The 13,739-nt window shown below is 44.0% G+C and overlaps 1 protein-coding gene across 10 annotated transcripts in view; it reads left to right on the top strand.

The window, feature by feature from the left end:
* PAPPA (pappalysin 1) overlaps positions 1-13,739 on the top strand; it is a 383,667-nt gene that overhangs the window by 222,071 nt on the left and 147,857 nt on the right. For all 10 annotated transcript variants that reach the window (XM_072025100.1, XM_072025099.1, XM_072025103.1 and 7 more), the window contains one exon: positions 3,952-5,020. In XM_072025100.1, coding sequence (XP_071881201.1) covers positions 4,158-5,020 — 863 coding nt within the window. In that variant the 5' untranslated portion in view covers positions 3,952-4,157. The remainder of the gene's footprint in view (positions 1-3,951; positions 5,021-13,739) is intronic.

Genomic DNA, 13,739 nt, shown 5'->3' on the forward strand with positions numbered 1-13,739 from the left:
CTTCAGGAATAGGAACTTTACAGGGAAAAAAATCACTCAGACTGAGGGGTGAGAAGGGCTGTCAGTATTCTTCTCAGCTGCAGCTCCATCCCTTTCTAGCAACTCAAGGCAAGCAGAAGTGAGGAAAACTGTTTGCTGCTGTATGAGACTTGTACATATTTTTTTAATCTAATTGCTGTGGGGAAAACAAACATCAGTTTTATTTCGCACCATTTCTTGGCTCGGAAACTTGAGGCATATTCGCCAAATTGTGGTTTTGCAGTCGTTGGCTTGAGTCTCATTTACCATGAGGCCTCTTTACACCACTCTTGGTTTCTTAAGGGACACCAAGTAGCTAAAAATGTCCTTTGACACATTATTGTAAAGAATTCCCCGTGTAAATGAGCATCTAAACTCTGTATGTTTTTCATGTAAATGTTGGTTGTGGTCACAGCTGAATTTTGAAATTCAGTGTCAACCATTGTGAGGGGGTGATTTTACTCAAAAACAGCCTTGTTTGGGGTAAAAGAGGCCTCTTCTTGTTTGAAATGTTCTTAATTATGTCTAAGAAATAACTCATGGCTATGGAACCTTTTACTAAATTGAAATAAATTGTGAAAACATCAAATTATTCAGTTTTCAGAAGTTCTGGCAATTATTTCACATGTCCCTCATCCAATGGTTTTGCCCTTATTAGTTGTCATAGAAGAAGTAATAAATTCTTTTATTATGACATCCAAAGTCCCAGCTGAAATTAGTTTCATTGTGCTGGGGACAAAACGGAAAAGTGACACTCCCTTAGCCGGAGGATTCGTAGTCTAAAGCCAAAAGTAAGCGAAGGACTGGGAAAGTAGGTACAGCATATACAAGCAAAAGAAGGTCATAAAGAAATGGCACGACTGTGCAAGTTATAGGGAGTGCGGTTTTCTCATCCCTTTTCGTATTCTTTTTCCTTTCTCTTAAGAATAAAACAAGTCTTCCTGCTGAAGGTATTGTGATCAATCCATCTTTTCATCAAGAGTTGGATGTATGTAATAGTAAAAGTTTGAGAAAAGAATACTGCATGCGACATATGGATTCAGTAATGACCTTTGCCCTAAACTAGAAAATGTAAGGAACTGGAATAGTAGACTGTTTTAGTTCAGCAGCTTTCATACTGGCATGTTCAGTGGTGTCCCTATTGTCGCTGTTTTTTTTCTTTTTCTGCCCTCCTTTGGCTCCCTGTAAATCTTGAATTGATGGCAGCTGTTTGAGCCAAACTCAAGACACGTTGCATCACATCAGGGTTTAAATGCTCAAAGGCAAGGGAGGATTGCTACTATTCTGTAGTATTCCTCCAGCAGCTCCATCTGTTCAGCTGAGGTCAATCACTAGCATCATGCAGCACTTCAGAGAGAGAGGAAGATGTTCTTTAATCCTGGCTAGGAAACTGAATTTCCATTCCACAATAATTTATTAGTTCTTTAGGGGAATATTTCCAGCCCCGGTCAGTACAAAAAGCCAAAAAACTTGACCCTTAAAGACTGTATGGTGGACTTCCTCAGAGCTGGAGACCCCAGAAGCCTGTTCCAGGACTTCCAGCCCTCCGTCCGACAGCAGGGAGCTTGGATGCCGTAAGACACAGGTGGAGCAGCTATTGCGTGCGCAGCTGCCCTGGGCCTGCAGGCCTGGAGAATTCGGATGCTGGGCTGCAAAGGTGGCAGGAGAAAGCTCTGTTAAAAAACGTCTGACCAGCTCTGATGGTCTTATTATGATAAGATGAGATCATAGTGTACCTATAAAAAGGTCTCCTTTCAGGAGAGGTGGCTTCATTTCATGCTGGGTTCCATTTATAGGATACGCTTTTACTCTCTTTCTTCAGTATTTCCCACACTGGAAACAAAAGATATTCAATAAGAGAAAGTTATTGAAACAGAATATGGACTCCCACAGAATTTTAATTTTCCAGAGTTGGGTATATTTTGGAACATCCCATGTCCTCACTTTTGTGCCCTGGCTCGCATGGATGCCATACCTCTATATAGGGCACATCCAAATGTTTCTCTGGGGCAGGGGGGAGAATCAATAGAAGGCAGTCTCCCAGAAGAGGAAAGCTTTGTGTCTCTCCTGTAATGCCGCCGGTCTCTCTTCACACCCAGAGACAACTGTTTCCATCCTCGCCCAGTTGCCAGAGCCTCGCCCAGTTGCCAGAGACCCCTGCCTGCTATACTGGGATGGCAACTTTTTATGTCTCATTTTTATAACTTCTTTGTTTATGGCTTATTTGGAATTTGCCAACTGTCTTTGGAAACTATCATTGGAAAATACCTTCATTTGAGATTCATAAAAATGCAGACATTTATGGGCTCTAATACATCTCAAAAATGAATGCTTGCTAAAAGTATTTATTCCATAAAGAAGATGTAAAAACCCTCAAAAAACAGGAGATCCCTGACTCTAGAAGGTCACTGGTAGCTTGGCTTTCATATAATGAATTTCTCAGGTAAACATCTATCCCAGCAAATGTCGTTTTTTTTTTTTTTTTTTTTTAGCATATTTGTTTTTTTCCTTCCCTGTTCCTCCTCCTCTCCTTTCCCGTGATCAGAAGTAGCAGTATAAACTAGAAGCTGGTCTCAAGAAGGTTTTGAACTGAGTGCGCCCTACAGATGAATAAACACATTACCTTCCGAACCCTGGGATCTCTCTTCCAAAGGCAACAGGAAAAGGGGGAGCTCAGAGTCCCTAGCAAAATACCAGCGTGCAGAAAAAAGCCCTGTTTAAATTTTTTTTAACTTTCCCATCAGAAGTCTTTTTTGCGGGGGGAGGAGGAGGAAAGGGGAAGGGTGTGAGGAGCGAGGGGGAAGGTGGGTGCTGGGAGAGGGGAGGAAAAATACAGTGAATGCTCCTGTAACCTTTGCTCTGTTGATACTAGACAAGACTGCACTGTTAATGAGTGATTGTTAACAGATGGCTGTTGAGCAACTTAGTCAGAAGCAGAAGATGTTATTTGCTTGTAGTGCTGGGAGGGTTAGGGTGCAGGGGTGAGGTAAGGGGATATTTAGTCTTTTCATGAGGACTGAACTGTCAGAGATTTATGATTTTCGCTTAGGCTTTTGGAAGGGAAGGCTTGGGGGAAGGAGCGCGTTCTACATGCTGATAGTAGGAAGGCCATTGGCGCTGAAGGCTCTAACGATTATTTTTTCAGTCAAGGGGTCTCTGCAGCCCATGGCCTTTGAGAACCAAAGGATGGAAATGTATGTCTTTGACTTGCCAGACCTCATATCCCAGGCTGGGAAGGAGTGGGCTCTTATCTTTTGGAATTGAGGACCAGTGGAGAGCTCTCTGGGTGTAGATCTGTGCTTTGTGCTCAAGGGTGCACAAAGCACCGTTAGGTACATTGGTGCGTACCAGTGCAGGCTGATTCTTTACTGTTTTTTAATAGGCATGAATTTGAAGGCAGCCTGAATGCGATGCCTTTGCTCTCTGCAAGATTTGGTCACTTGATCCTACCAAGGTTATCCTAGCCATTCGGTGTCTCTGGAGCTGTGTGGTGGTTAGATGTCATGCTTATTGCCCCTGGTGGGCCTTGGCTAGATGGAAGGTGCAGTGCTGTCAGTGAGGCCACCAAGGACTGCCTCTTGAGAGCATTTTCAGCCAGTGAAGTATGGCTTGAATGAAGGCAAGACCGAATGCACAGTACAGCTTTGTGCCGATAAGAGTTTGCAAAAGGGTTTTGGTCTTCGGTCAGGAGAGGGGAATCCCATTCATACATGCCACTGGCAAATCTTGACTTTTAATAGCAAGTCTTAACATGACCTCCCACAGTCACGTTCTGGATGATTTAATGCCTTTCGTGTATGCTGACTTTGTAATGTACATAGGTGAGTGTGTGTTTATACATAGAGAGAGAGAGATTTATACAATTTAAAGACAAAATTCTTTATTTATTCTGTCATCCTTATTTATTCATATTTCTTTTTTGGGGGCACATAGGACTTTATGACAAATGTTCTTACACCTCCCGTGACCGAGGATGGGTCCTGGGGATTAACACCGTGAGTGACCAGGGGAATAGAGACCCCCGCTATTTCTTCTCTCTGAAGACGGACCGTGCTCGCAAAGTTACCACCATTGCAGCACATCGCAGCTACCTCCCCAACCAGTGGGTGCATCTGGCTGCCACGTACGATGGGCACCTGATGAAACTCTATGTGAATGGTGCCCAGGTAGCCACAAGTGGAGAGCAAGTGGGCAGCATCTTCAGTCTTCTGACCTTGAAGTGCAAGGTGCTCATGGTTGGAGGAAATGCCCTGAACCAGAACTATCGGGGCTATGTAGAGCACTTCAGCCTCTGGAGGACAGCCCGGTCTCAGAAGGAGATCTTGTTGGACATGGGCCAGGCAATTCACAGACAAGACACGCCTCTACCTCAGCTAGTTCTTCAAGACAGTTTACTGAATGTGAAAAACACCTGGTCTCCCATGAAGGATGGCAGCAGTCCTCAGAACAAGTACAGCTACCATCATGGCTATTTGCTGGATACCAGCCTAGAGCCTCCTCTCTGCGGACAGACAGTCTGTGACAACACGGACGTCATTGCCAGCTACAACAAGCTCCCCAGCTTCCGCCGTAACAAAATAGTTCGCTACCGTGTGGTAAACCTCTACGATGACAAGCACCAGAACCCCACTGTCAGCCAGCAGCAGATCGAGTTCCAGCATCAGCATTTAAATGAGGCTTTCAGCCGCTACAACATCACCTGGGAGCTGGAGGTGCTGGAGGTGAAGAACTCTTCCCTTCGCCACCGACTCATCCTGGCCAACTGCGATATCAGCAAGATCGGGGATGAGAACTGTGATCCCGAGTGCAACCACACCTTGACTGGCTACGACGGGGGAGACTGCCGACACGTGCGCCACACGCTCTTCAACAAGAAGAAGCAGAACGGTGTGTGTGACATGGATTGTAATTACGAGAGATACAACTTTGATGGTGGGGAATGCTGTAACCCGGAGATAACAGAAGTCACCAAGACATGCTTTGACCCATATTCTCCTTACAGGTAGGCAATTTCTTAAACGAGATTTTTATGTTCATATTAATGAATATCTGTCTAGGTATTGATCAGCCTGCTGGCTGCTGAACCATTATGTTATTGACATTACAGGCTTTGGCATTTTTTCTTCATTTATTTTTTTCCATAGTATTTGGCTCACATTTCAATTACCTGTATGCAATCTCAGTAATGGTCTTGACAGCATCTTGCCGTTGAATTGGTTTTCCCTATCTAGACTAAACAAAGCTAGCACTAAAGACTGAAACAGACGTTGTCAGAAGACCCATCAGTTGTTGGTTATGAGCAGTATGTTGAGGTATTGCACAGATAATTTTAACCAGAGACTCTTAGGAATGAAGATTATATGCCATGGGAAGCTCATATGTATTTGGAGAGTGAAGAGCCCTTCAGGCACGGAACACAAATACTCTTAGGTATACTTTAATTTTGGAGGTACCTTTGGAGGTAGGTAGGTTATTCTATATTCTGGATGCTATGTGAGTACTGATTTCCATAAGCACTGCTGTGGAGGGGCTGCTGAGTCCAGGGGTTATGAGGAGGGAGGTGGGTACCAGATTCTTGGGAGTGCTGTTGCACATGTTGGGTGGGTGACTGAATTCTTCTGTGTTCCTCTATGTAGATATGAAAGCAGGGGTAGAATCATAAAATAATTCAGGTTGGAAAAGACCTCTAAGATCATCTAGTCCAACCTTTAATGTAATGCCACTTTATCACAAGTGGGAGAGGAGATTTCTGTGGATGGATTTGAGTTTATAAAATCATGAGGTGCTTAGCTAATGGCCTCTTCGTGTTGTAGTCTGAAGAGGGTCATCCCCGAGTAACTTCAATCAGTTGAGAAGATCATAGCTACAATTACTTCAATGTGCTTTTGGGTATTTTCAGAGAAGAGTCAGTATGTTTCAATTAAAAAAAAAATGTTTCCTGTGGATGAGTTAGTGATATAAACACACAGAAGATTCTGTCAGAAATTCTGCAGAACTCTGCAGAAATTCTGTCATCTGTATCCCATGTTAAAGCTTTTGGGGGAAATTTCTGGAGTCATGGTGGAAAACCATAAGACAGTCAGAACACCCTGTGTTGTCAACATTGAAATTCAGGTTAAGAAGGAAAGTATGAGCTGTTCTGGAGTTGCTTTAATTATATCAATTCAGGCTATATTTGTAACTTCCTTAGTAGAAAGAAGTTTTTAAACAACATTGTCATCTCAACTGGAGCTTAAAATACACATAATTAAGCTGCAAAGAAATGCTTCCATTCTTCTTTTTTAAAAACTGCAGTGAGCTTTTTTTAAAAAACATCCCTATAGCTCAGCTGGACTTCAGTTACCAGTGAACAAAGCTCAAATGAGGAGCTACTTTAAACACTAATTATTGAAAATATTGAAAGGAAAAATACCAGTCTTTTAATACTGTTCAACTGGAGAGGAACACAACTGAGCAAATATCATCAAAGGCATAATGCAAATTGGATTGTTTTAACACTGTGGTTCTGAGAACTCGAGGTGTTAGTTATAACAGCTATGACAATTTTTAGAAAAATACATTATTTTTAATCTGATAGTACCCTTTTATCACTTGTACTGTGACCAGCATAATACCCATACAAAATGAAACAAGAAAAGCCTTTTAAATTCTAGTTTTCAGATTTAAGACTGTGCCTTATTGTTATTCTGACATGCAGAGATATTTCTATTCCAAATGAAATTTCTTTGCTGCACAGATTGGTCTTGCACAAGCCCAGGCAAGGAATTTAATTCAAAAATTTGAAGTTACCTTAACATAGCATACCTGCTTTTCATACGCATTTGTATGTTCTTTTTGGAGGCAACCACCTTGCTGAACTTGTCTGGAGAAGTCGCATTCATGGTGTTAAGCTCACAGATCTTCTGTATGTTCACGTTGGCTTGAGAAGCATCTCCTCTGTGACAAGCCTAAGTCGGTGAGGGAGGCCTAAACATCTTTTTCCACAACATAGAGCCTGAGAAAATCTGTAGTTCCTCCAAAGATTTTTTTTTGCAACATTTAGATTTCATTTATTTGTCTTTGCGTAGAAGTTGTAACGCAGCTTCGATCATTGGCAGTGAAGCCAAGGTCAGCAGAAGGTAGTCCATCTCTCTGGATCCTTTCCTTGCTGGCCAACGTGCTCAGCCTGAGCTCATACCCATCACTGTGATGGGTGTTCACACTCAGTATGGCAAAATATAGCAGTTGGGTCTGTAGACATGATCAATGAGGTTTGAAAGGCTGACCTCTGAGCATTTGGGCTAATGAATACAGGTTTAGGGCAGTGGTTTTGTCAGCAAAGCCTTCATTGACTAAAAGGGGGAAGATTCAAACCCTGTGTTTGGCTTTGGCATTGCCCTCAGCACCATCCCCTGAGAGCAATTTCTGTGCCAATTACTGACTCAGTCAAAATGTGTGACTCAGTTGGCACCATCTGGGCCCATTTTGCATCACCAGCCCCTCTTGTCATCACTTTCTTTGGCAGAGGCCTCAGTCCCCTCTAGTGCAGGCCTTGCACCACATCAATGAAGACATCTCCACAGCCACTGAGAGCTCACATCTAATTCCAGGTGTTTCCTCTGCCAAAGCTCAATTTAACAATAGAAGGAAAGGAAACTAACCCTCAGTCTGGTGAGGCATCAAATAAAGTGGGGGGGGTGAGGGGGAGGTAAGGTGAAATAGATGAAATGGTACCAGGAAAAAGTTCCCTGAGCTTTGTGCCATAAAGACTCTTCAGTCTTCCCTGGTACCGGGGGATCTTTAGATGTGACTGGGTTTTGTTCCTTCTGTATTCTTAGTGTCTGCAGTTGTGGCCAGCTGTTCACCATGTGGAGTTTATTCCTGAAGTAATTCTGCTCTTTGGAACCAACCAAAAAGTGCTAATGCTTGATTAATGCTGTTATAAACAGGAACCCTCTTCAGTGCCTCTTCATCCCCGAAAGGAGATGGATTCATTTCCTGTCGCTTTCCTTGGTGTATCAGTCTCAGTGTGGCTGTCTCAGTCCCAGTCCTTCAAGCCTCCATCCTGGGATCTCCTAGAGTTGCTATGAGCCTTGGAGCAAAATACTCTGTGCGTGCTTCTTGACTAATTGCAATCACAGACATGATGGTACCAGAGTAATTTTGAGACAACTCCAATCTGCATTAGAAGTTTCTTGCGATCTCTTTGGCACCTTGGACAAAGTGCTCAGGTACTTTGGTGTTGTCCTTCAGCCACAGTTGTGGTGCAGCTCTCAGGCATTTTTTTCTGTCCAACCTCTCCTTCTGGCACCTCCAAAGCTGAGATGTTGTGCCACAGTCGGGTAGCTGGAGTGTTGGTGCATAGAAATGTAAGTACTGTGACACATCTGCAAAGTTTGCCGGAGGGACAGTTTAGAGGGACAGTGCTGATGGATGGGGACTCTGCTCTGGGAGCTGCAGAGCAGAAAGCTGTAAGCATTGTGGTACCAGCTAGATCATCCCTCGTCTTCTTTAATAGCCTACGGGAAGAAAAACAAGACTGGTTATCATTATTCACACAGCAGGCTTTATCTGAGACATCTGCTTAACTTCTTTTTACTAATTACATGAGAGTGGGACAGAATGTATTTAGTCCCAGCACAAGATTTGCAAAAATTGTTCCACTTTCCTTTGTTTCTGTAGTTCTGGGAAGATGAGAACATGCTAAGATCATACATCGTGTCCCAGTACAAAAGGAAGGAGCAAGGATAGACATACTTGCCAGAAAGGCACATTCCTTTTGTTGTTTGGGATACTGCTGGTTACAAAATAGGGAAGACTTTTAGCTCATGACACCTACCATGGCTCTTTTTCAAAAAAAAAAAAAAAACAAAAAACTTGAAACAAACAGCAAGGGATCATAGGAAATCATCCCCTGTAAGTGCCATTTGATGTGGCAAATTCTTGCACCATACTATGGTTAACTGAACCATTCCTTTTATGTAATACTGGGTTTGTACATCAGACTTCACCACAGGATTGCATATCCAGATAAGAAAGCCTTCGTCTTGATGACTTCTTAGGAAAATGCTGATGAAATTCCTGAAACAGTAGAAGCTACTGGAGTGTCTTCAAACTCCCTCGATTCAGACAAAGTACTGAATGCTTGCTGGAAATCCCTCCCAGAAGAAGTGACCTTGGGGATGAGCTTTCTCAACATCCCCACGTGTGCCCTGGAGGCTCACACAGCCCTTCTGCTCGCCAAAACAAGGGGCAGAGAGGAGCTGTACGGGCCCTGAGTTTGTCTGCATTACCTGCCTGTGGGCTCGGAGCAACACGGAGCAGAGAGCTGGGGTCTGGTGCTGTGCTGCTGCCACCCCTCTCTGTGGCCCCTCCAGCTCTGGTATCGTGCAGCTCAGCACAGCTCCACGCTGCATCACGTCAGCTCACTCCAGATTAAGGACAGTGGCACATTCTGGGCATACGTGAAATAGGCTTGAACTGGACATCTGAACAATCCGTAGAAGCTTCTGCCGTAGTTTCGGGCAGCAGTGGCTATGGCAGGGCCTTGTGTGGAGGGCACACTGTTAACAGCCAGAGGGGTCTGGCTAAGCCGCAGCCTCAGGCAGGTAACTAACTGCATTGCTCCTCAGTGAGCTTCTGATCACACTAACTTCTTTGCTGTTTGTTCCTTCTCTTCCACTGAAAACCTTTTCACAAGGCTTCTTTGCAAAACACAGTCAATTTACTCTGGAGGAGGGAGGCACTCGCAATGCCCTTTTTGAGGAGCTAAGAGAGTTATAAGAAATACTCCTTGATTCCCAAGGAAGAATTAATTTCAACCTAATCCAAAACGCTAAAAAGAACAGAAGAAATTCATCAAAGCTGTTCAATTCAGGAAGCTTGAGGACTTAATCCCCTGCCTTAAAGAGGCCATTGTGCAGCTCTTGACATCAAGGACTCCTGCATTCACACAGGTATCAGAGAGACATATAGCAAATATCTGAGTTTTTGTCTAGGGATTCAGTGCTCTATGTCCAGTTCTTTAGTTACCAGCCCCAGGGCTGTTTGAAAGGTGGAGAGATAACACTGTCAAGGACAGAGTTGCTGTATCTTGGTAGTTTGCACCCAAAAGCCAAGTCCCAACAGGAAATCCTCTGTTCTCTCTGTTTATTCTGTCCTCTATTCCAGATGTCAGGGATGTTAATCAGCTGGGAGGAGTTGCATCTGTTCCCATGCTAGCAACTGACATTTATAAGTCTAGTATTGAATTCTGATATAGACAGGACTTCAGTGCTAAAGAAACTATTCCTACATCTACAACTGCACACCCTAGAAATGCTAGGAGTTTGCTCGATTTAGCTTGACCCACAGTCATCTTTTCCAACGGTATTTTTCAAGAAACATTTTTTCCCCAAGACTCATAGGACTCATGGTTTCTTTCATGGACATTATCCATTATTTAAAAAGATCATTGTCTGGTCAAACTGCAGGATGCTTGGAATAGAGACAGCCTATAAAATCTATGGAGTAAACTATCAGAGATCATTAAGAATCCTTGTGGGAGACAATAGATTAAAGTATTATTATACTCTCCAGTGCTAATGCAGACCCATTTGGCTCTGGAACCCCACCTGGAAGATTTGCAAGCACAGAGTCTGCGGATTCAGCAAGGACTCTGCAGCACTGCGTCTTGCAGACCTGGCTGCCCGGCAGACACCGCCGATGCTCCCCATAACTCCTCGCCAGCCTCAGTTTAAACAAACAAGGTGGAGTTCATCCCCTTGCGTGTTCTGAGAAGCAGCGGTCTGCATAAGGCTGCTTTATGCTCTTTGCTGATCAATGCACATTACACCGTCTCTCACACCCCCCCCCTCAGTTTGGTCATGTCCAAAATGCCTCTTTAAGTGCTGTGAGGCTGTGCTTAATCACCCCATTTTTCTCCTGTATCCCTTTGGGTGCAAGCTCTCGTCAGCAGTAGGTGTGAGGTGCCCCTTGCGTTTTTAATTAGCGGCAACCAAAGCCTTCTGTAAATTCAGGAGGTTGCACCTTTCACGCAGAAAGATGCAAAGTACAGGCTATTTCTGTGCCGAGCTTAACCAGGTGCAATACTTCCATTTGCAATTCCAATCCTATCTTTCGGAGTTCTTTCCTGATAGGAATTTAAATCCATTTCATGCAATCCATAGCTGCCCTTTGAGGAAATTCGGAGCAGCAACCTCCACAGTGCTCATTTATACCATCCGAGAGCACAATGCATTTGACTTTGCCCCTCACGTGGGTTGCTGCATTTGGACAAACAGTACTTCAGCTGTTTGTTTGTTTTTCCTAATGATCTCTTCACTGTTGCTGCCTGTGGAAATGTACAGAAATGTTTTAGGAGAGAGGATGCTGACTTGTGCTGTGTCCTGGGGGACTTCGCTCTGTGCAGCCACACTTGAGACTCTCGGCATCTCTGCTGCCTTCACGTGGGGGCTTCGCAGGGTTCAGGAGAAGGGGTGAGAAGAATAAGGTGATTTTTCTTTATATAGTCTCAGCTGAAAATGTTGATGTGAGTGCAGGCATTGATACTGGCCAAGCAGCTCTGCCTTTGCCCAGTATTTGAACTCAATGCTGGGGGAGAAAGCCAACCCAAAAGTGTGGTTACTCAGAAAATAGCAGTTGCTACAAGTAGTCTATGTTTTGGGGTAGAAAGATAACCTTTATGCCACAGAGGACTTGTTTGTAGCCTCAGGAGATATGGTGGAAGGACTGGGAAAAGAGATGCATGTTCCAAGCAGAACAGATAACGCTGTGCTGTGATGTGCAGAGCGATGATGTTCTTGACATCGCTGGGAGAGCTGCAGCTTGCAAGTAAGGCAGGTTTTGTGGGAGGAAGGCAGGATGTCTCCTTTTTAAGCCAATTAATAGTGTAAGGACAAAAGATAAGACTAAAAAGAAGGGTTTACGAGTTTAAAGTCTTTTCCTTTTTTTCCCAAATTAATCAGTTAATCTATAAAAAAAGGTTTGTCTCAGTAAATCACACACACAGAATCTAGGTTGGAAGAGACCTCAAGATCATCGAGTCCAACCTCTAAAAATCATTGCTTATGATTTCTTGTGGGCTTTCCGCTCTGAGTTTGTTGGCCTGTTGGAGGATTTCAGAGGTATGAGAAGGAGTGTGTGTGGCAGGGGATTTGGGGGTGTGTGTATGTTTAAATTTGATAGCTGGAACTGAGTGAAGAGGGGATTAAGTAAATGGAAAGGTGAGGGAAAAGAGGAAGGTCCTGGACAAGATTGAAGGAGAAAAGATGCAGAGGCAGATCTGTAGGCAACAGCGCGAGGAACAGTCGGTGTCTATTGCCCCTTGCTTGAACTTCTTTGGCACCGGCTCCTGATGCTTTAAGTCCCTGTTTGCCTCCTCCCTATTCTCTTTTCCTTTCTTCCCCAAGGCAGTTCAGTCCTGAAGTACAGGCTTTCTCCTCTGCCCACCCAGGGCAAGAAGGGAATTTCACAGTTTATCTCCTCGTACCTGCAGCACGAAGAGCTGATGGCCCTTCAGACACCCCAGGGCCAGGGCACTGTGGAGCTGTTCTGTCACCTTGCCACTAACCACCACCAAGATATGCTTGTGCAGAGATCACTGAGAAGTCCCCATCCCACAACCTGGCAGGGTGCTTTCGCCAGGAACACAAAACGCCGCTGTCAGAAACAATTCCGTGTGTGCCGGCTGAAGTGGAGGTACGGGACCCACACACGGCAGAGGAAGATCAGGAGCACTTGCTCTGCTGGGGTCACTGGCATCCTGTCCTTCAGTTTTGTTCTGAGTACATTTGCACATTTGCGGTTCTGGAGTTTCTCAGAGCAATTCAACTGAAACTACCCAGTTTGCACACAATTTCAGCACCCCAAATTAGCATAAATTTGCAAGAAAGGGCTTTCCGGTTCATTAATAATGGGTGGGTGGCTACACCATCAGAGCGCTTGTTCCCGGTTTCCAAAGGGATCAGGGAGAGCTGTGCTGAGGAAACTTCTTGGAGTACTTAAAAGTTTGGGGTATGAAAGTCTAATAAACCTCCAAAAAGCCAGGAAATTTGGAGTGAAGGCTGAAACTCCATACCTAGTGCACCCTACCGGGTCTTTGTATTTCAGAACACGTTGTGTTTGTTCGCTAAAATACCTCCAGTATGGGGCTCTTTAGGGTGGGGTTTCACCTTTAACTCTAAATTTCCTGGCATGTGTGAATTTGAAGTACATGCTTAACTTTTCCCTAGTGCTGTTTTTCATTTTTAATTTCCTTTTTCTTTTAAAGAAGGGACCCTGCTAAAGGGACCCCTGCTAAAAAGGGACCTCACTGAAATCAAGATTAGAGATTTTGGCCTAATTTGATCTTTCTAAAATTCTTCAGGAGAACTAGGGTTCAGCATTTCTTATTTCTACCATTGTTTTAAAGACTCTTGTGGCCAATCCACCCTAGTGCAAAATACTGATAAAATCTGCACCCTGCAGACCAATTATTTTGGAAGGTACCCAGATGTTTGAGTAGTGTATAACAGAGCTTGGGAACAGTGGATATCTCATGAAGATTCTACCTAGAGATCTGCTAACAGCCATTGAGGCATGAGCTGTTTGTTATGACATATATTATTTCCCTTAATTCAATAATTGCAGAATAAACCCAGTTGTTGGGTTACATCAGTGATAGTAAAACAGTGGAAATAGCAGTGGTTTGGAATAACAGCAATGGCAATTACCTGCAGTGCTTTTAAAAATAATTTGGGCCC

This window comes from Anas platyrhynchos, chromosome 18 (assembly GCF_047663525.1).
Source record: "Anas platyrhynchos isolate ZD024472 breed Pekin duck chromosome 18, IASCAAS_PekinDuck_T2T, whole genome shotgun sequence".
Classification (NCBI taxonomy): Eukaryota; Metazoa; Chordata; class Aves; order Anseriformes; family Anatidae; genus Anas; species Anas platyrhynchos.